The sequence below is a fragment of the Rattus norvegicus genome, chromosome 3 (genome assembly GCF_036323735.1).
Source record: "Rattus norvegicus strain BN/NHsdMcwi chromosome 3, GRCr8, whole genome shotgun sequence".
NCBI classification, from domain to species: domain Eukaryota; kingdom Metazoa; phylum Chordata; class Mammalia; order Rodentia; family Muridae; genus Rattus; species Rattus norvegicus.
In genome coordinates, this window is record NC_086021.1 from 73,455,296 (window position 1) to 73,478,628 (window position 23,333).

Genomic DNA, 23,333 nt, shown 5'->3' on the forward strand with positions numbered 1-23,333 from the left:
TCTGCACCTCAGCTCCCCTCACCAAGGTCTCTGTGACTGAGGGAACAGGACTGACCAGAAAGGGGCAGGAAGGCACAAGGTAGGTTTCTGTCCACAGCACTCATTCCACCCTGCCCTGTAATGGTCCAAACTTCCTTATCAGTGACTTTCACTTTCCCACCTCCAAAATGTCGAACTCATTTTAAAGATTTTTCAAGATTGAGATGCAGAATGTTTACACTGATGTCTCCTCCATGGAGGAGAGAAGGAGAAAGCATACAAGATTAAGCTAACTGGAATTAGCTTAGCCTAGTTTTGGAACACCTTAGTAAGTGAACAGTGCTTCAGGTAAGTGGACATCGTGGAGAACATGCTGGGCGGGGCCTAAACGTCAACCCCATATATATAGGCCACCTTGTTGAGATGATGATTCTCAACCATCCTAATTTAGGCTAAGGACTCCCAGAAAATCGGGTAAGGAAAGATTTTAAACCTTGAATCAGTCGCATCCGAATCTTAGCTGTTGGAGCACAGGGAACCCACAGAGCTGAGAGCAACCTCAGAGGTCCCCTTGGAACAAAGGTTTAGTGGCCTCATGCTCTCACGATTACGCCAGAGGCCACCGCACCACCACCTCACTCCCTGAAATACCTCCAGAGACAGTGCTGAGCACTGAATATAGAAACCAATGGGGCACTCCCTGTCCGTATACCCACGGGATGCACCGTGCCAGCCAAGTTGGAGGGCGTGAACTTCGTGTGACACCAAGTATAACAGCACCCGGAGTCACAGGGCCACAGCAGTGCAGGTGGAAGACTGTAGGGCGACTAGGGCTGCACGAGATGAGAGAAAGCTTCACCCTGAGCTGCAGCAACAGTGAGTAGCTCGTCTTTTTGTCTTTGTGAGAAACACCTGAGAGAAACAGCTCCTGGAGAGGAGTCGACTGTTGGACCACAGTTAATGGGGACGCAGTCCCTCCCTCGAGGTGGGGAAAGCATGGCCGTGCAGCTCCATGGTGACAGAAGCTCAGGTCAAATGCCTACTACAGTTCTAAAGACTGGAGACGGGATGTGCCCACCCCCAAAACTTGTGACTTTAATTTCTTCCTCCAGCTGGGCCTTGTCTCCTGATCGTCTAACCAACCACTGGTCGCCGTGCAAATGTTCAAACCCAAGATGGCCGTGTGAAGACGCTGCACACTTAAGTGCAGCTCGGTTTAGGGGCGCCGTTCTGAACCAGGAGACCAGTAGAGAACCTTCGTGGAAAACACTCGTGAAATGCCCATGTTGTGCTTCCTGGTGCCAAAGGTGGGCACGGCGGGAATGGAGCCCAGGAGGGTAAAGGGAAGCACTGGAGTTCCAGCCTGCCCTCCCTGCGCTGGGGGCCTCGCCCTGGAAGCAGCATGAAGACTTCAAGTAGGAGGGTGTGGACTAAGTGTCAGGTACAGAGGCTTGCGAACCGTGGGAGGGAGGTGGGGTGTAAGCAGGGATGAGGGCCCTCCGTCTGCACACACACACAACCTATTCCAGAAAACTCGGCCATGTACAAAATCTGAGGGAAAGTGAGCAAACCGCACAAAGGCAAAAAGTGCTGAATGCATATGGACAAGCAGACTTCTACCATGCAGCTGCCATGCAACAGAGCCAATGGCCCTGCCTAAGAGTTTCCAGGATGGAACGCTGTCAGCTCAAAACCAGCGTCTCTTCCTTCGGAATTCTTATTGCTGTCTCCAAATCTCCAAAATGGGTGTCCAAACCTCCACACCTAACAAAGCACAGAGTCTTTCAAAGATGCCTAAATCTAAAAGGCACAGCCTTTCCTCCAAGTGAATATCAAAAGGAAAAAAAAATCACACAGCACACCAAACCCAGGAAGCAGAAAAAAATTAAGAACAAAAATGTTTGGGTTTTGTTTTGATTTCTCATGCTTCATGCTCTGCACTGAAAGTAATACTCTATGATGCTTCCCCTGCTGCTTCCTCTGCCCTCACCTCTGTCCAAGCCACACCCAGCACAAACACTGGGCAAAAGGACACACTCTACAGCGGCAAGTTTTTTTCCTACAACAGTAAGCGATTCCTGTCGGGTCTGAAATGAACTGTTCTGACAGCGCCCCCTAGTGGCAAAAGCACTGTTCCCAGCAAATGAAGTCTATTCCGACCTCACACTTAAGAATGAATGAGTCTCTATGAGCCTCCACTGTCTTGGAAGACTGGTGGCAGACGCTGTGCTTTCTAATACTGCTCTATGGTTAGGGAGAAACAAGATGTAACACCATCACGTGCTCTCCACGAGCATGAGGCTTCCTCAAGGTTGTTCCCAACACATGCAGAATGTGTTATAAGAAGAATGTAAGGGGGTTGGGGATTTAGCTCAGTGGTAGCGCAAGGCCCTGGGTTCAGTCCTCAGCTCCGGAAAAAAGAAAAAAAAGAAGAATGTAAGAAATACAAGGGGTAAGAGGACTGCAGCCCCAAGCCTATTTGATGCATCTGCATATCCCGGTTACCTCTGTTGTCAATGTTATACACCCCAGAATCACCTGAGAAGAGGAAAGCTCAGCTAAACCACTGCCTTAAAAAGACTCAACTTCGGTCATGTCTGAGTGAGACTGTCTTCACTCATGATTGACATGGGGAGGCCCCGCCCACTGTGAGCAGCACCATCCCCGGGCAGGTGGACCTGAACTGTGTAAGAAAAGCCAAGCTAGCAACACGGGAACAGGGGAAACCAGTGAACAGCATTTCTTTATGGTTTGTGCTTCAGTTCCTGCCCTGATTTTCCTCACAGATACACTGTTACCTGGACGTCTACGCTGAAATAAACCCCTTCTTCCTGAATTGCTTCCTGTCACGATGTTTATCGTATGTGGCAACTAGAATCGAGTTTGGCTTACTTCTCCTCCCCCTTCAGAGTTAGTTAGGCAGTTTGAGTCCCTCCTACCTCTGTTCACCCAGCACTAAGGAGTCTTGGAAACCCAAGGAACATTCTAAAAATAGCCTGATACTACTAAACTATACTAATTTAATCATGAAATACTGGAATGGAAGCATTACAATCTATCTCTCAAAATTAAGACTTTTGGTTCTGACATGAATTGTGTACATTAGAATTCTTTAGTTTGTTATAAGAAAATGTAACACAGACTTTTTATATCAAAATAAAAGTGAAAAGTACTTAGACCATCACTCTTCAATTACCCGCCAAATAAAAGAGCAGCCAACTGACTAACCAGACTATCTCAGTCAGCTTCTGCTCCAAGGCTGAGGCTTTCAAAATGCCTGAACTTCCCTTGGGGTTCTCGAAAACTAACTGCTGCCCTCTACTGGGCAAACGTGGAACAAAGCTAAAATCACCTTATTTCTTCTGGTTTCAACATCTTACTGAACTGCGATTTCAGGAGGGAGGAAAGCAACTTTGCAGAAGCTCAAAAGTAGTTTCCTGATTTTTCAACGAAGGAACCTCAATGGTTGCAGGCTGAGAAGTTGGCTTTGGAGTAGTCACCTTGTCATGATTCTGGCTGTAGTCAAGTCCTGGAGTTCTGGGATCTCAGCTTACAGTCTGAAAACTGGGGCAAACATGCACGGTCCTTTTCCACTTCAAACTCTGGTCATCTTTAATATTGGCTTAGCACTCTTATACACACTGGGTGTTTACTTTTCCACAGATATTTAAAAGTAGTTATGGCCTTTTCGGACCACAGTTAGTTAACATATCTCCTACTAAATACTATCCACTCAGAACTCCACTGATTGTTGTAATGACACCATAACTGAGACAAATACAAACCGACTACGTAGCCCTGCACATTCGAGTGCATGGTAAATGCTGACTTCTCTCTCCTCTCCCCTGGGGCTTATCTAGCAGCTCCACAACCGTTCCCACACCAGCAGTATATATGTCAGGGCCATGACCTGATGGTTTTAGTCTCTGCTACCTTTGAACTTTACAATGATGTGTGCTCCATGTTCCCTGATGAAAAGTGAGTCCCACTGACTGGGCTGTCCTGTAGCTATCATCACCTCAGAGTCCACTCCTGGGAGCAGTGGCAGAAAGAGACTCCATGGCACGTCTCCCCCACCACCCAGGACAGCATAGGTAAAACAGAAATGATGGCAGTGTAAGAGCAAAATGCTGATCATAAAATAATAAAACACACTGTATGATAACAACTGTTTATTGCAAAATATGTCCCAATGGCTAAGCCATACCCTGTCCCATTCTATATATACAAACACAGGGGGTCTCGCCTCCATCGATTATGAGTGAGGAGCTAAGCTCATCATTTAATCCCTCACTTAACAAAAAGTCATTTACTAACAAGTGGCGTTACCAAATTCTCACCAGCCACACCTCCCCTTTCGGATTTTTCAAGCCCTTCTACCACCTGAGTCTCACCCAAACCCACCAGGGAGCTACCAAACTCTCTAGCTTCCCACCATGACACAGAACCTCCCTCACCAAGTCCCTGGTGACCACAAATGGCAAGGAGACTCCCACCCCACCCCCGCCGCCTGTGCTGAAAGTTGTTGATTGACAACACTGCATGCCCATGAGTAGCAGGGCTGCCCCTTCTGTAAGCAAGTCAGTGTTTTGCAGTCCCTTTTCTCAAGCAGCATAGACCTGGGAATGAGGATGGAGCCCACGCCTAACTCATGTTACACTTTGGGAGGTCCCTTCTGCAAGATGTAAACGACAGCACCTGCATTCCCTTCCTTCCTGCACAACTATTGGACGCAAAGAAGGAAAGAGACGGGAAAACGGGTGTGGAGACTCCTGAGGAACATGGCCGTGCACACTGCAGCTCCGGACTCCGGTGCTCTTCCCTAGTGCACGACTCTGGTGGCAGAGGTTAGCTCTGACTCTTATGGGGCAGCAAGAAAATATGAAGACTGCTGAAGAGACAACAGCAGTGAAATCACAGTTCCGAAGAATAAAGGCTGGGACTCCCTTCCTCCTCCGTGAGCTTCTCCGGGAGCTCTTCGTCCATTCCGTCCAGGGACCCAGTGCTAGATAAGCCATCCCTATCACCCAGCCCAGCCAGCTGTGTGTGCCTTTGTGCTTGTAGAACACCCAGTCTCCCACAGCCACAAGTGACCCCGTTATTCATGTAAAACCCACAACATCGGTGTGGACTCAGCATCTGCTGCTGTAAGGCAGGAGGCCAGACATCTTTGTGCTGCCCATGGCTCAGTCCCGGGCAGCACAGAGTCGGTGATGCGGGCCCAAAGAGGTCAGGCTGCCCACTCTGGCCACAGCTGTGCCCAGCAAAGATGGAGAGAGGACGGCACCGGCTTCACTTGCTGCCTACGTCTGATGCAAATGCACCCTGTATACTACAGAGCCCAAGGAATTCCTACTCCTGACCCCCTATGAAGGTGCACCCATAATAACGCAGAACATAAAAATGGCCTTGGGAAAAAAGATGTCATGACCTGGGGGATAAGTACGTGCCTCTCATTAGGGAATACTACTTGTGTGTTCAATGAAGAAGCTGACAGGCATCACCGTTAAACCTCAGCAGGATGGGAATGAGGCGAGATGGGAATGTATCATCTTAGTATGATACAACCAGAACACGGCCTCACTCCTGAGACGCCTGTCAAAACACACGAGTCTGTCCACTCATGAAGAAATGTCAGCTAATTATACCCTAGAAGAAGCAAGAAACTAATCGACTTGGCAACAGAGGAATGAGAATGAAAGCACACAAACATAACCTCACATCCAAATATGAATATAACGGGAAGCAATAATCACTATTCCTTAATATCTCTCAACATCAATAGCCTCAACTCCCCAATAAAAAGACATAGATTAACAAACTGGATACGCAACGAGGACCCTGCATTCTGCTGCCTACAGGAAACACACCTCAGAGACAAAGACAGACATTACCTCAGAGTGAAAGGCTGGAAAACAACTTTCCAAGCAAATGGTCAGAAGAAGCAAGCTGGAGCAGCCATTCTAATATCAAATAAAATCAATTTTCAACTAAAAGTCATCAAAAAAGATAAGGAAGGACACTTCATATTCATCAAAGGAAAAATCCACCAAGATGAACTCTCAATCCTAAATATCTATGCCCCAAATACAAGGGCAACTACATATGTAAAAGAAACCTTACTAAAGCTCAAAACACACATTGCACCTCACACAATAATAGTGGGAGATTTCAACACCCCACTCTCATCAATGGACAGATCATGGAAACAGAAATTACACAGAGACGTAGACAGACTAAGAGAAGTCATGAGCCAAATGGACTTAACGGATATTTATAGAACATTCTATCCTAAAGCAAAAGGATATACCTTCTTCTCAGCTCCTCATGGTACTTTCTCCAAAATTGACCATATAATTGGTCAAAAAACGGGCCTCAACAGGTACAGAAAGATAGAAATAATCCCATACGTGCTATCGGACCACCACGGCCTAAAACTGGTCTTCAATAACAATAAGGGAAGAATGCCCACATATACTTGAAAATTGAACAATGCTCTACTCAATGATAACCTGGTCAAGGAAGAAATAAAGAAAGAAATTAAAAACTTTTTAGAATATAATGAAAATGAAGGTACAACATACCCAAACTTATGGGACACAATGAAAGCTGTGCTAAGAGGAAAACTCATAGCACTGAGTGCCTGCAGAAAGTAACAGGAAAGAGCATATATCAGCAGCTTGACAGCACACCTAAAAGCTCTAGAACAAAAAGAAGCAAATACACCCAGGAGGACTAGAAGGCAGGAAATAATCAAACTCAGAGCTGAAATCAACCAAGTAGAAACAAAAAGGACCACAGAAAGAATCAACAGAACCAAAAGTTGGTTCTTTGAGAAAATCAACAAGATAGATAAACCCTTAGCCAGACTAACGAGAGGACACAGAGAGTGAGTCCAAATTAACAAAATCAGAAAAGAAAAGGGAGACATAACTACAGATTCAGAGGAAATTCAAAAAATCATCAGATCTTACTATAAAAACCTATATTCAACAAAACTTGAAAATCTGCAGGAAATGGACAATTTCCTAGACAGATACCAGGTACCGAAGTTAAATCAGGAACAGATAAACCAGTTAAACAACCCCATAACTCCTAAGGAAATAGAAGCAGTCATTAAAGGTCTCCCAACCAAAAAGAGCCCAGGTCCAGACGGGTTTAGTGCAGAATTCTATCAAACCTTCATAGAAGACCTCATACCAATATTATCCAAACTATTCCACAAAATTGAAACAGATGGATCACTACCGAATTCCTTCTACGAAGCCACAATTACTCTTATACCTAAACCACACAAAGACCCAACAAAGAAAGAGAACTTCAGTCCAATTTCCCTTATGAATATCGACGCAAAAATACTCAACAAAATTCTGGCAAACCGAATCCAAGAGCACATCAAAACAATCATCCACCATGACCAGGTAGGCTTCATCCCAGGCATGCAGGGATGGTTTAATATACGGAAAACCATCAACATGATCCATTATATAAACAAACTGAAAGAACAAAACCACATGATCATTTCATTAGACGCTGAGAAAGCATTTGACAAAATTCAACACCCCTTCATGATAAAAGTCCTGGAAAGAATAGGAATTCAAGGCCCATACCTGAACATAGTAAAAGCCATATACAGCAAACCAGTTGCTAACATTAAACTAAATGGAGAGAAACTTGAAGCAATCCCACTAAAATCAGGGACTAGACAAGGCTGCCCACTCTCTCCCTACTTATTCAATATAGTTCTTGAAGTTCTAGCCAGAGCAATCAGACAACAAAAGGAGGTCAAGGGGATACAGATAGGAAAAGAAGAAGTCAAAATATCACTATTTGCAGATGATATGATAGTATATTTAAGTGATACCAAAAGTTCCACCAGAGAACTACTAAAGCTGATAAACAACTTCAGCAAAGTGACTGGATATAAAATTAACTCAAATAAATCAGTTGCCTTCCTCTATACAAAAGAGAAACAAGCGGAGAAAGAAATTAGGGAAACGACACCCTTCATAATAGACCCAAATAATATAAAGTACCTCGGTGTGACTTTAACCAAGCAAGTAAAAGATATGTACAATAAGAACTTCAAGACACTGAAGAAGGAAATTGAAGAAGACCTCAGAAGATGGAAAGATCTCCCATGCTCATGGATTGGCAGGATTAATATAGTAAAAATGGCCATTTTACCAAAAGCGATCTACAGATTCAATGCAATCCCCATCAAAATACCAATCCATTTCTTCAAAGAGTTAGACAGAACAATTTGCAAATTCATCTGGAATAACAAAAAACCCAGGATAGCTAAAGCTATCCTCAACAATAAAAGGACTTCAGGGGGAATCACTATCCCTGAACTCAAGCAGTATTACAGAGCAATAGTGATAAAAACTGCATGGTATTGGTACAGAGACAGACAGATAGACCAATGGAATAGAATTGAAGACCCAGAAATGAACCCACACACCTATGGTCACTTGATTTTTGACAAAGGAGCCAAAACCATCCAATGGAAAAAAGATAGCATTTTCAGCAAATGGTGCTGGTTCAACTGGAGGTCAACATGTAGAAGAATGCAGATCGATCCATGCTTATCACCCTGTACAAAGCTTAAGTCCAAGTGGATCAAGGACCTCCACATCAAACCAGACACACTCAAACTAATAGAAGAAAAACTAGGGAAGCATCTGGAACACATGGGCACTGGAAAAAATTTCCTGAACAAAACACCAATGGCTTACGCTCTAAGATCAAGAATCGACAAATGGGATCTCATAAAACTGCAAAGCTTCTGTAAGGCAAAGGACACTGTGGTTAGGACAAAACGGCAACCAACAGATTGGGAAAAGATCTTTACCAATCCTACAACAGATAGTGCCTTATATCCAAAATATACAAAGAACTCAAGAAGTTAGACCGCAGGGAAACAAATAACCCTATTAAAAAATGGGGCTCAGAGCTAAACAAAGAATTCACAGCTGAGGAATGCCGAATGGCTGAGAAACACCTAAAGAAATGTTCAACATCTTTAGTCATAAGGGAAATGCAAATCAAAACAACCCTGAGATTTCACCTCATACCAGTGAGAATGGCTAAGATCAAAAACTCAGGGGACAGCAGATGCTGGCGAGGATGTGGAGAAAGAGGAACACTCCTCCATTGTTGGTGGGATTGCAAACTGGTACAACCATTCTGGAAATCAGTCTGGAGGATCCTCAGAAAATTGGACATTGAACTGCCTGAGGATCCAGCTATACCTCTCTTGGGCATATACCCAAAAGATGCCCCAACATATAAAAAAGACACGTGCTCCACTATGTTCATTGCAGCCTTATTTATAATAGCCAGAAGCTGGAAAGAACCCAGATGCCCTTCAACAGAGGAATGGATACAGAAAATGTGGTACATCTACACAATGGAATATTACTCAGCTATCAAAAACAACGACTTTATGAAATTCGTAGGCAAATGGTTGGAACTGGAAAACATCATCCTGAGTGAGCTAACCCAATCACAGAAAGACATACATGGTATGCACTCATTGATAAGTGGCTATTAGCCCAAATGCTTGAATTACCCTAGATCCCTAGAACAAAGGAAACTCAAGACGGATGATCAAAACGTGAATGCTTCACTCCTTCTTTAAAAGGGGAACAAGAATACCCTTGGCAGGGAAGAGAGAGGCAAAGATTAAAACAGAGACTGAAGGAACACCCATTCAGAGCCTGCCCCACATGTGGCCCATATATATACAGCCACCCAATTAGACAAGATGGATGAAGCAAAGAAGTGCAGACTGACACGAGCCGGATGTAGATCTCTCCCGAGAGACACAGCCAGAATACAGCAAACACAGAGGCGAATGCCAGCAGCAAACCACTGAACTGAGAATAGGTCCCCTATTGAAGGAATCAGAGAAAGAACTGGAAGAGCTTGAACGGGCTCGAGACCCCATATGTACAACAATGCCAAGCAACCAGAGCTTCCAGGGACTAAGCCACTACCTAAAGACTATACATGGACTGACCCTGGACTCTGACCCCATAGGTAGCAATGAATATCCTAGTAAGAGCACCAGTGGAAGGGGAAGCCCTGGGTCCTGCTAAGACTGAACCCACAGTGAACTAGACTATGGGGGGAGGGCGGCAATGGGGGGAGGGTTGGGAGGGGAACACCCATAAGGAAGGGGAGGGGGGAGGGGGATGTTTGCCCGGAAACCAGGAAAGGGAATAACACTCGAAATGTATATAAGAAATACTCAAGTTAATAAAAAAAAAGATAAAAAAAAAGAAATGTAAGTAAAGAAATATATCTAATAAAAATTAAAAAAAAAAAGAGAAATGTCAGCTAAGGTTTGACGGAAGGACACTCTACAGAATAACTGACCTGGATTCTTCATAAGTGTAGCACCACAGAAGAGAAGTGCTAGTCCATATTAAAGGAAACAGAGCAGCTAAAAGAATTATGGGTTAGATCCTATAGAGAAAGTGGCAACGATGCTAAACTTTGATCAAGAGGGGGCGTGTGATCACCCGAGATCAGTGGTAACCTCCTGGCCTTGGTCACCGTACTGTGGAAGGCCGTCCTTATTTGGGAGAAACACAAACTTATGTGCAGCTGTGGGCAAAGGATGCCTGGTGTCCTTGTGTGCTATGTAGTCTCAACTGTTCCAGGGAAAGAGCGAAAAAGAAAGTATTTGCAGAAAGTTGGGCCGTCTTCTTCTGAGTTTCTTGCAAGTTTGAAATTTTCCCAATCAGAAAGTGAAAAAAAAAAATACATAAGGCACCACAGAATTTAAAAAAAAATGTGAACTGTAGTATTTCTTTTTTTAAAAAGATTTCATATATTAAGTATATATATAATACACACAGACACACACACACACACACACACACACCGTCGCTATGTTCAGACACACCAGAAGAGGGCATCAGATTCCATTACGGATGGTTGTGAGCCACCATGTGGTTGCTGGGAATTGAACTCACGGTCTCTGGAAGAGCAGTCAGTGCTCTTAACCACTGAGACATCTCTCTCCAGCTCCAAACTGTAGTTACTTCTACCTACTGATTCCTAAACACACACTAGAATCAAATAGAACCAACAGTTTTAGGTCTTTAAAACACAGAAACAATCTTACAGATGGATAAAGGAAATTTGTAATGATTGTGCCCACCCTGACAGCGCTGACTTCCTGCTCTCCTTCGTTGTTTTGTTTTGCAGACAGGGTCACCTGGCTGGCCTTGAATCACCATGCACTCCAGGCTGGGCTCATATTCAGAGATCCTCCTACCTCTGTTTCTGCCTCCCTAATGCTAGGATTAAGAGGCACACTGCTGTGCCTAGCTCCCTTTCTCTTGAGACTGACTAGCTAACCGCTAGCCATTTCTAACTTGTCACTGTGAGGTTAGTAAAACGCAAATGCAGACCTAGCGTCCCTCTTCCCGCCAGAACTCAGCAGCCATAGTGAGAAGAACTGTGAACGGTACATCTAGACCCAGCCCTTCTCAGTTAAGATCTCCAGCTGACCAGTGACATTTAGTCACCTGTGTGGCTAAGACCCCTGACCCCTGTCTTGCCCTGTGTGGGTTTCAGGAAGCAAGTGTGCATTAGCTGTGAGTGAGGTCAGTCAAGTTCACATCATGGACATAAAGCTTAGATGCTAGCCAGTTCTGAGAAGGGTGCGTCCGACCGTAAGCACCTGGGACAGTTTTAACTCACTGATGTGTCCCCTGCCTTTTCAATCCAACAGTGTAAGCGATGGACAACCATGCATCCAAAGGCAGCTGGAAAGTCTCTCTCTCTCTCTCTCTCTCTCTCTCTCTCTCTCTCTCTCTCTCACACACACACACACACACACACACACACACACACACACACACACACACACCTGAGAAAGCTCTGTGAAAGGCAGAGATGACACGATGCCCTTTCTGCCCATGAACCAGGACAAATGGGAAGCAGAAAACGATGTCCTTAGCTGTGCTTTAACTCAGCCCTTGGAGATCACTGTTAGCTTAGAATACAGGAAGCAGCTCAGGGTCCAGGGGCATCTAGTACCTCACCACTTTTTGTTATATGCCAATCACACAGAATTCCCCAGTCAAAGACAAAAAATCAGGGCCAAAGAAAATCAAGATGATCCCTAAATATCAGAATATTCCCTAAAGAAGGCAGAATGGTAAAAACTTTGATAAGAGAAAATGTGTGAATGTGTGTGTGCACGTGTTTGGGTGTGTGCGTGTGTGCGTGCGTGCACAGTAGTGATGGTTATAAGGGATATTCAGAGAACAATTACACATGAGCCTGTGTATCCTTTAAATATGAGAATCATTGATATTAATATATGAGTGTGTGTGTCCGTTTCGGTTAACATGAAGGAAACAGGTTAAATACTGTTTATACAAATTTAAAGTCAACAGAGTTGCAAGTGATCATCAGCTTTCACAACAAACTTGTTATTTAAGCAGTAATTATAAATAGGTCATTGTTTAATTAAGAAAACTACAGACAAAAAAAGAAAAAAGGAAGAAGAGGACAGGGAAGGGGGAGAGGAAGGAGAAGGAGAATGGGGAAGGGGAAGGAGGAGAAGGAGAAGGAGGAGAAAGAGAAAAGGAGAAGGAAAGAAGAGGAAGAAGAAGAGAAGAGAAGGAAGAAGAGGAGGAGGCGGGGAGGAAGGGAAGGAGGGGGGAGGAGAAGGAGGAGGAGGAGGAGGAGGAGGAGGAGCAGCAGCAGCAGCAGCAGCAGCAGCAGCACCACCACCACCACCACCACCACCTAGCATCAAGGAGTGATGTCTGAGGAGAAAGTCCACACCATCAAAACAAGAGTATAATTGAGGAAACATCACAGTAAGCAGGAGAGCAAGAAGCTGAGAAGATCTGCATCTATGTAAGGAAGCCTAAGACCCCTACAGCAGCTTTAAACAATTTACCTAAGGGTTGTGAAAACCCAGGGAATGTGGAGATAAACTACAGAAAAGGTTTTCACAACACATGGCAATAAAGTAACTTTTGCTTCGGATGGCCTCTGCAGCAAGAGAGGTTTCCAGTGGAGAACACCCTGTTTGCTTACCAACAGCCAGACAGGAGAGGCAGGGAGGCTGCTCTTCTGTAAGGTGAAGTAACAGGAACCTTGGGAGCATGCGCACAACAAACAATTTCAGTCAAAGGAGTGGGGAGCTGGGTGGAATCAGAAGCCCTGCTGTGTCACACTCAAGAAGAATTGATGTTCCCAGCCACATGCTTTGGAAAGCAAATGCGACCTTGTGGTGGCATCCCAGCCGTGCACCTGTCAGCAAATCTCTACATGAGAAATGTGGTACAGACAGCAACGGAAGTATACTTGAAAATGAGTATGTAACAGGAGAGCCGTCGTCTTTACGATGCGAAATACTCAAAAAATATTACCAGGTCTTTCCTGGACGATGCTTAAAAACTTCTTAGTAATCTCTTTTACTCTGCAGAATTCTGAGATGGACAGCTGGCTACTTTTTGTGGGAAAATTAGGCGACACACTAATGCCGAAATTGAAGAAGTCAGCGTGTAGTAAAATATTTTAAGGGGAGAAAATAAAGCCATAGTCTAAACAGATTCCCAAGCATGAGGACTACTGGTGTGTACTGGGGAGCAGAGGCAGAAAACCATAAAGAAAAATATCCAATAAGTAATAATGATGTTGGCGACAGTGATGATGCAGACAGAGCTGAGACGTGAGAAGACATGGTTGGAAGTTCATTTCCCTTACAGTTCTGCTCCTCACGGACCCAAGATAAAGGTAAAATGGGATCTGGGAGATACAGCACACTCACATGTGATAAAATACTTCAAGGGAAGAAAATAAAGTCATAGCCTGAACTGATTCTTCATTTTCTCAAATTGAAGAAAGTCCACAGGGAAAGCCTGCACCATGTTAAGGAGCCGAGCACGGTTCATTTGGCTGGAGGTTAGACTGTCAGGTTAGAGATCCAATTAACAATCTTGGCCTTTATTAGGCTGAATGGGTTCTTTCGTTTCTTTCCCTTTTTCATTTATTGATCCTCATGTTAGTTTTTGTTTAATTTTGAAAGGCACTCCTGAGCATGGTCAGGTAATTAATCTTGAAGCAGGGTCAAAGAAACATTAGAAGAAGAGACGGAAGGAAAGCTAGACATCTACCACAAATGTCTAGTTAAAAACACGGGCATTAGACTCCAAACATCTGTCCTTGTGCCCACAGCAGGAGTAGCCTTCGCCTCTCATCGAGGAAAGTTCTTGCAAGAGACACCACTAGAGAAAACCACGCCGGATCAGAGGCAGAGTTGTGGAGCCCAGTCCCAGTGGACACATCTGCAACGCACTCCCTCACCCAAGCCTCTGGAAACATTGAGGAAGAAGGGGTGGAAAGATTGTGAGAGCCAGTGATCAGGGGGTACCATGCCCCTGGGAATGTCAGAGGCTACACCCACAAAGCTTCACCGGTCTGACTGCTGAACAAGGACAACAGTGACAGAAAGGCTGAAGTGGATGGGGAAAGACCGCAAGGCCTCAACCGTATAGGAAGAACTACAGGTGACTGAGGAAACCTGGGAATGGGAGAAACGGCTTCCCCAAGGAAGAGCACGCCAGTTGGTAGTCCATTACCAAACGGTCAGTCTTGAAAACATTTACATACAAGTAACATTATATGCACTGAACAGATGATATTAGGAATATATGTATGTGCATATACATACATGTACATAACAACAATTAATGGGAAAAAAGGCCACGAAGTTGCAAGAAAACACAGAGAGGTATATGGGAAGGTTAAGAGGGAAGAGAGGGAAGAGAGAATTACATTATATTATAATCTTGAGAAGTAAAACAAATAATTTTTTAAAGAGGGGGAAAAAAAAAAACAGAGGAGGTTGGCCCAGAAAGGCGACTCAGTAGTTTAGAGCACTGGCTACTCTTCCAGAGGACCCTGGTTCCACTCCAAGTGCCCACATGGTGGTCCAGTTTCAGGTCATCGGCTACCCTCTACTGGCCTCCAGGGGTACCAGGATGGTGCACAAATGCGCGTGCAGGCAAAACACCAATACACATAAAATAATCATTTCATAAGAAATTTTAAAACAGAGGAGGAGCCGTGTCCAGTGACTACTGCTGCAGGCCTGGAGTCCAAGCACTTTAGCGAGGTGAGGGATCATGAATTTGAGGCTAGCCTGGGCTACTCAGTGAAATAAGAAAGGAAGGGAGAAAATTAGGGGGAAAGGAAGGAAGGCGGGGGGTGGTGGTATTGTCAGGGAGCTAGGATAAGCTCTTGAGATGGTGCGGACTCTATAGGAAGGGTAACTCCAGTGTACAGAGATTGGGGTGAGCAGTGAGATGTGTGGCAAAGACTGAAACACGAGGTGCAGAGCTAGGAAGCCCAGTCCCCGGCAGATACCTACCACAGAAGCCAGTGGAGCCTGGCAACTTGTTCGCCTCTCGCCTCTGGACGATATTTTAGACACGTGATAAAAAAAAACTAGACTCCAACACCACCCAACAAATAGGCTTGAGGCTCCTCTCTCCATGTCAACCATTAGAAGACTTCCATCTCTGTCTTCTCTCCAGGCCCCAGTGTACGTACTTTTAATTACTAATATTTGATGCTAAATTTAAAACCCCAGACTGATGGCTACAGCTCATTGGATTTCATACATATCATAATGAAACCCAAACAACCGGTAATAGATAAATACATATAGAGTTACATGCTATTTTGAGACTAGAAGACCTGAAAAATTGTAGGTAATCTAAACTCAGTGAACATGAAGTAGACTACAAAAGGATCATGAGTCTTACGAGAAATGAATTGTATCCCACAGATATTCAACAAACCTTTACAATCAAATTTGGAGTGGGAAAATGGTTCCGTCTGTACATATTGGGGACCTGAGTCCACGCCGTCTGTGCTTACATAAAAACAATCCAGGCACAAATATAACCCTAATTGGCTTGCAGTGGAGTTAAGAATATTGACAATTCCATCCCTGGAGCTGGCCACCCAGTCTAGACAAGTGAGTGAGCTTCAGGTTCAGTGAAAATTACTGTCTCAAAAAACAAGTGAAGAGAAACAGAAAAGATACTTGCCACTGATAACTGGCCTCCACCGGAACATGCACACACAAGAACAAACACTCGTGGCTATTATTCTAGACATCACACACATGAAACACATTCTCATTTCATCATTCAAACTAGGTTTTAAGACTGACTACTCCACTTTAAAAAAAAAAAACTAAAGGAAAGAAATGTAGTGATCTCAATTCGTTCTTAAACCCTGTCGGCACCCATAGTCGGCACCCATAGCCTCTAATCTGCGGGCCAGGGATGGGGGAGCTGCTGCATGCAAGACTGAAACCATGCGGGCCTGATGCTGTCTCCACGCCCAACGCTGAGCAGCTCCCTGTGATAACCAGAGAAAGACTCAGTTATCAGAGTCACAGGGGCCAGGTGACCTCTGCACTGCAAGCCAGAGTGTAGGAACCCTCTTCCTGCTGCTATAGGGTTTTCATTTGTGGCTAGGAGGAGGGCCCTTCAGGATGTTGGGGACAGGTGGCGCTTACCTTCTTGGCTCTTTGGGCTATGTCTGGTGTTCGTGTCAGCAACTTCTCGATCAGGTACTCTCTGTTCTGCAAAACAAATGATCCCAATGGTTTAACACCGAACCAGAGGCCTGCAAATTCTCAGCCATTTCAAATAGCAGAATGACTTGGGAGTTGGGGGAGGGCAGTTAAGCATGGCTTACCTTGGCTTTCTGGAAGAATTTGCATTTTAAAAGTTCTGCTGCTGTGGGCCTGAAAGATCAATAATAAATTAGAGTTGAAACAAACGCCACATAATAAATATACTGCTTTGACGCTACAGCTTAACTTTAGAGCATTTCTGGATGACTGATCTTAGGGCAAGCAAAACCAACAACCGTGCTAGTCACAATCTGCCACGGAATAAAGCAATGTCGGTTTTCTAGTTCTTTCCAAATTCCTCGACTGCCGAACACGTAAACTCTTGCGAGTTAAGGTTTGGGCACAATCGATTATCCAGCCTTCGTGCTTATACTTCAGTATGTCAACTTTGGCGTTTCTCAAAGCTGGCAGAGCAAGCACTGGGAGCTCAATTCCTATGTTATTAAGAAGCCATACAAACTGCAACGTGACCTTGTCAAAGGGATGACGGGGTGAACTTTGTTCTGTGATTCCCAAGGAGCAGCATCTACTGAGAAGGACTCACAGACTGTGTGCCGGCTCAGCCTGGGCAGTGTTCAATCGACTGCTTCGACTGTATATAGACCACTTTTTTTTTCTTCAAGGAAAAAATGCCACAGCGATCAATAAAATGCAAATTCACTTAAAAGCATTTCTGGATATGTCTACTTCCTTATGGGATCACGTGACCCGTTTCTCTCTACTCTATGTGCCGTAAACTCAAAGTCAGGTCCAGAAGGCTCAGAGACATTTCATCATGCCTATGAATGGTGATGGGGCTGACCATAAAACTACACATTTAGAAATATTTCTGACTGCGGAGTTTGGACAGGAGATGCATTAACTGGTTGAGTTTGTAAATACTCCAAAGTTCAGAAGACTCTGAAATTCAAAACACAGTTTGGATCCACCCTCATCAAGCTGTGCTCTCAGGGACAGCCATGACCCTGCCAGTGCAATCTCACAGAGTGGTGATGGCTGGGCTCATCCACTGTTAGTGATGCTAAGTTTAACTGCTTAGCATCCAACTTCTGCACTGGAAGGTCTGCTTTCTCCACAGCAAGTAGCTAGCGTCCTGCTGAGTGGCGTCCTGGCGCTGTGTGGACATCTTGTTGCTAAAAAACCTTCCCCTGTGATTCACCATCTTTGCCTTAAATATTTCACGGGAGGTAGCAGGACATTGATTCCCTACTTTTAGCATTCCTTCTGTGTTCAATCGACAATCGTCCATAAAGAATAGCTTCCTTGGTCAATACTCCCTTAATTAGGAATCCATTTCACATCAGCTTTCGCTATTTGTGTCTGTACAAAGGGGCGGGGGGAGCTGCCCTAATAATGCTCATCCAGACAAGGCGAGAGACGTTGGTCAATGGAGGAGCACTTGCCTAACATCCAAGAGACTATGTCCTACATTAAGAAAAGGAAAGGGGTGGGGCAAGGAAGAGGGAGGAAGTAGGAGGAATGGAGACAGGGGTAGGTTGTAGGATAATCTTCAGGATGAGGAATTCCCTCATCTTCCAAGAGGAGAAATGGTACGAGATGAAGGAAGTATTCGATCAAAATAGGCTTAAAATACAAAGCCAAAGGCGGCTCCCTGTCCTTGACTAAACACTGGGTTTAGGAAGGAAGCAGCAAAAATTACAAGGCATTTAGAAATTTGTGAGCTGACTGCATAGAAGAGGTTCGTAGACTGCTTGCTCTCTTAAGTGTGGGAAGACATTATGGACGCAGGCACACGACCTTGTTTGGAAGAAGCATGCAGTCAAGTGTGGCCCCTTCCTTTCCGACAACTGAGTAAACAGACTGCACGTGCGAAGGATGGGAGATGCTCATGAGGGTGGACCAGGGGAGACTGGAGCAGTCACTAAGCCACCTTCCACACTTTCTCTGTGTGTTAAATCTTTCATAATGGCAAATTAGAAGGGAGAAGACAGTATCATGGGACATCAATATTTCCACAGGCTAGCTAAAGTACAAAGAGATACTGGGGTGAGGGTACAAGGGTAGAAAGTGTCCTTGTGCCTAAAATGCTAGGCAGCAGCTACTGCTGAGATGTGTCATTGTCTGCCTTAGTCTGAGGGTCAAAATCTGTATTTCCGTACAAGGCAGATTGTTATTATTACACCGCTTTTTCCTTTAAATTTCAGGAGTGGTAGTCACAAGTCCTTCTCAAAGAAGCCCGAGTCACGCATCCACTAAAACAGCTGCTAATTGATACCTGCTTCGCTTAAATAAAGGTCTAAACAACAGGAGAGCCATATCTCTTGGCACACTCATTAAATGCATGAGTTTACATCTTGTTTTAAAAGCAAAGAATTTTGGAGATTAGCCATTTTACATGACCCATCGATTACTATTTTGCTGTATATCAGTCTTGCCCATCGGCCTGTGCTGCCTACCCACAGAGATGCCATCTCCTGGAAGAAACCAAATCGAGCTCAATGATCCTAAAGACAGGTTATCTCTGTCAACCTCACATAAGTTTGCCTTCAACTGTGTTGGGGTTCTTACCTGTCCCTCGTTAGACCGTGACAAAGCATGCCGTGCTTGACTCAAAGCAGCCTTTCACATAGCCAACTGGTACACCTTGCCCATAAGTCAGGAAACAATTCAGATGTCAACACCTTTGGGCACTCTTCTCCCACCTTCCGTGAGCAGGGCTCTTTGCTGGGAACGGCTGCTTGCTAGCTTAGGAACTGGGCTTTTCCCACTCCCCTCCTCCATTCATCTCCATCTACGATCCCTGTCCGAGAGCTGTACTTTGTCATGTCACAAGCACCCCCAAGGCAAAAGAGCCGGTAGCAATCATTTTTATATTCCCCGTGCCCAGCACACGACAGCAGACTACTGTAGCTCAATCTCACAGCCCAGCATGAAGTGAAAGCAATGCTGGCAGACAGTTGAGCCAGGGCTGTAACTCCTGCAGCTAACTTTAGCCAGCACTGAAGTCTAAAGCATCTGCTCAACACAGTGAGGAAGAGCAGAGGGGGCAGGGAATGCGCTGAAAACGAGGCTGGAACTAGCAAAGCAAAACAAAGAGTGGGGGACAGCAGAGGTGCAGAGCTGCACACCCAAAATGATCTTCCCTTTCCCCAGTAACCCCTCACGCTCCTTGTGCACTCCAAAGGTCAAATGTTAAACCAAGGTAGAGAGAAGGCTGTGGAATGCTGGACTGACCTTGAGAAACAGTACTGGGAAAATTCTTTCCTTTCTTGAGAAAGGTCATTTCTATGGCAACCAAAACTATAAAGGAGGGGAAAGCATATTGCAGAGAAAATCTTTTCCTGCCCCCTCCACTCCACCCTTACCCTTCATCACAATGATACCATAAAGTAAGGAAAAGGGTGGCTTACAAGTCCTCATTCTTCTCTCTCTCTCTCTCTCTCTCTCTCTCTCTCTCTCTCTCTCTCTAAAATAGACACAATTGTTAAGTGGCAGGTCACTCTAATTCAACACAGAGAACAATTCAACAGCAGGTCACTGGTTTGTACTGAAGTCAGCTCAAAGTGTTCGTAGCTTTATAGAGTAAAACCACACATCTGGCAAGCTACCTCCATGGGAAAGCAGGGGCATGGGAAAGCAGGAGAAACGAGGGGAAGGAAAGTGAGAGGCAGGCAGAGGTGCCCGCCCATCTGAACTCAGGTTCACACAAACAACCACAAAATGCTTTCTGCGAGGTCATCAACCCTGCCTGCCCTCTAACTGAGTTCTGCTGGAGCAAGGGATCTTCACGGCCACCTCTCACGTGCCTGCTAACCATCACATAGCAGTGTCCAGGTAACGTGACAGGAAACACTCTTTTACAAGAGATGCTAAAAATGCTGCCAGCACCTGAAACTGTCCAGGCCATAAATGATGACGGAGTCTGAAATCCATAAAAACAAGGCAGTATTCAAGTGCCCATATTATCAGAAGAAAACTCTCACCAGATTCCTCAGATACATATGGATGGGCCAAAGTCCGCTGAGACTAAAACAAATCTCAGAGGATTCAGGGTTGAGTATTATACACTCTAAACAGTTCTAACAACGTGCTTTAATAAATTTGAACAGCTTACTGACCCGGGGCAGAATTGCTTTGCACAGCCCTCCCACCCTCCCTCGGCAGAGCAATATCCCAGTCTATCTCATTTCTGACACATTTACCTATGCAACACTGACACACACACACACACACACACACACACACACACACCCTTAGTGCTCAACGTAAATGCTCACTCTTTCTAGAGGTTGCTGCCATTTAGGAATATGTAAGCTATAAGGTCAAGGCTCATTTTATTAGGAAATAACAGCATATTCCTCTATGCAAACAGAAGCAACTCTGCTGGAGCGAATGCAAAGCACAAACTCCCATGGGGCACAGGGCTCCTACACCTCAACTATGTGTCAGCATGCGAGCACAGGAGAAGATCTGTCCTGGGCATCCCTGCCACCGTGTCTGCCCGTGTCTGGTTGCTCACGTCTCAGCAATGGCTTTCCTGCCTGTCAGCTACACTTAAGACTGCAGGGAGACGAACGAACGCAGGCAACACAAACACACAAGAATTAGCAGCTTCCCTTCAACTCCGAAAGCCTCTTGAACCTGGTTTCTGTTCCGGAAACTCTCTTCAGAGGATTTAAATCACCTCCACATGGCAAACTCCCATGAGTCTCCACATGGAAAGAAGAGTGTGTCCTTCTAAAAACCTCAATTTGTTGTGTCAGTCAACAAAAGCATACTGTGTGGTAGTGATTTTAGAAAGAGACAGCATTAGCATACTGTGACTAGTATGTAAAGTGACAGCGACTCCCTGCTAGGGTGGGGGAAAATGATGAAGGCATACTCTGTTTCCTGAGCTCAGGAGCCCGCCCCAGGCTGTGCTGCTTCCCTCCGGTGTCATTCCACCCCATCCTTAGAACGGATGAATCCTTTGAAACGAGAATTACTACACCCATTACATAGATAAGGAAATTAAGTCACGAGAATGAGAAAGAATAGAGCTCGGAATCCCATTCGATATTAAAAAACTACAGAAAGAAAAAAATAACAGACAGAAAGCAGAAAGCCTTAAACTGCATGCACAGAGCAGAGGGAGTAAAAATGTTCTGGAAATGTCACCATTTCAAAACTTTGTCATGTGCATAAATGCTTATTTGTGTATTTCATACTGGCTGTGTTCTAAGTTACATGTTGTCTCAACAACACCCTTCTCCCCACACTCCCAATCCGTGATGATCTGTCCCTGTGTTTGCCTGTGTTTTTCCTCACATCCATCTTCAATGTCTGTCTCTTTATTAACGGAAAGAGCCTCTGGGGAGTGGGTGGGGCACTAATGGTCTACAACTTCTCTAATAGAGAACAGTTTGCACAGCGTGAGGATAAAACTGGGAAGGTCTTTAGGTTTACCAAGAATCGAAAACGCTTAAAAGTCTGTTAAATACACTACGCTGGAATCTAAATCACTAACCTGTCACTAATCACACTAACATGTTAGTCTACCCTGAGGAACCATTTTCAGAGTTGGGTGGCATTACTTGTTATAGCCACTAGGGGGAGCATCACCTTGTTCCAGAATGCTAAGGGCTGTCTGTGAAGACAGAACTGAGCAGAAACGCCAGGCTAGCTAGCACCAGGGGCCGAGGTTCGACCAGTTCTCTGTAATATAAAATTTTCTTTGTAGCAATGATGCCCTCCCCAAAAAGAGTGGGTAAACAGGAACTGATAAACAAAATTAAAATCCTAGAGCACTGTTGCCAACAGGAGGGTGGCAAGTAAGTCCAGGGAAAGATCACTGGAGGAAAGCTAATCCCTGAAAACCAAGCGTAAGAACAAGAGAAATGTTGGGCATTTGAGGACTTTTTGCTGGGAATAATTAAAAACTTGCAATAGCAAATAGTCACAAAATACCAGAAAGATTGCTTCTAAGTTAGAGAGGCCTAACTGACCATCATGCTGTAAAAAAAAGTTTTAAAAGCTTAATAAATTGAAGAGTTTATGACTGGAATAAAGCAATGCCTTCTAACAACAAGGTTCCATCCCTGAATGGGAGACTTCCAGAAGAGAATTATTATTATTATTATTATTATTATTATTATTATTAATTATATTAAATCTAAGTAGAAAATCGGCATCTTGGGTGGACTTATGATAGACAGAGGACTGTCAGGTCTGTTAGGGAGATGCCAAATTTCTATAAGGAGTAGGCTTGCCACTGGTTTGCATCACTAAAACTCTCCTTTAGATGATAAAGGTCTCTGGGTTACACTGTCAATGTCAGGGTTATTTCAAAGTCACAGGATTAAAAAGGAGAAACAGATTCAAAAAACAATTGTTCCTGTGCAGGGCAGTAAGGTAAGAATACAGAGGAAACACTGGGTTTAAAGCCATTTGCTTCCGCTTACATGATTAATCTTTCTAAGTAAACTTTTCTCGGCTGCTAATCAGTTAAAGGCACAAACAACTTGTTCTGCAACTAAAAGGAAGCTCATGCAAAATGCAGTAACTCGGCCTGGTTCAGACTGGAGCTAGCCGGATGTTCCTATCCTGGGAAGTCAGCTCAACCTGTGTAGTCTGTGATGTAAGCTCGGCCTCCTTCACCCCTGTCAGAGTCTTCTGACCTCTGCTTTGTCTCTTTTCCTCGGTGACTGCACCTACCCGCCTACCC

General features: G+C 44.6%; 1 protein-coding gene across 4 annotated transcripts in view; it reads right to left on the reverse strand.

Annotated features, from left to right (window-relative positions):
- Stk39 (serine threonine kinase 39) overlaps positions 1-23,333 on the reverse strand; it is a 266,876-nt gene that overhangs the window by 133,774 nt on the left and 109,769 nt on the right. For all 4 annotated transcript variants that reach the window (XR_010064688.1, NM_019362.1, XM_008761922.4 and 1 more), the window contains 2 exon segments: positions 16,732-16,780; positions 16,550-16,615 (listed from right to left, as the gene is read on the reverse strand). Coding sequence is in view for 3 of the 4 variants with exons in the window: in NM_019362.1 (NP_062235.1) it covers positions 16,550-16,615; positions 16,732-16,780 (115 nt within the window). In the remaining variant the exon portion in view is untranslated.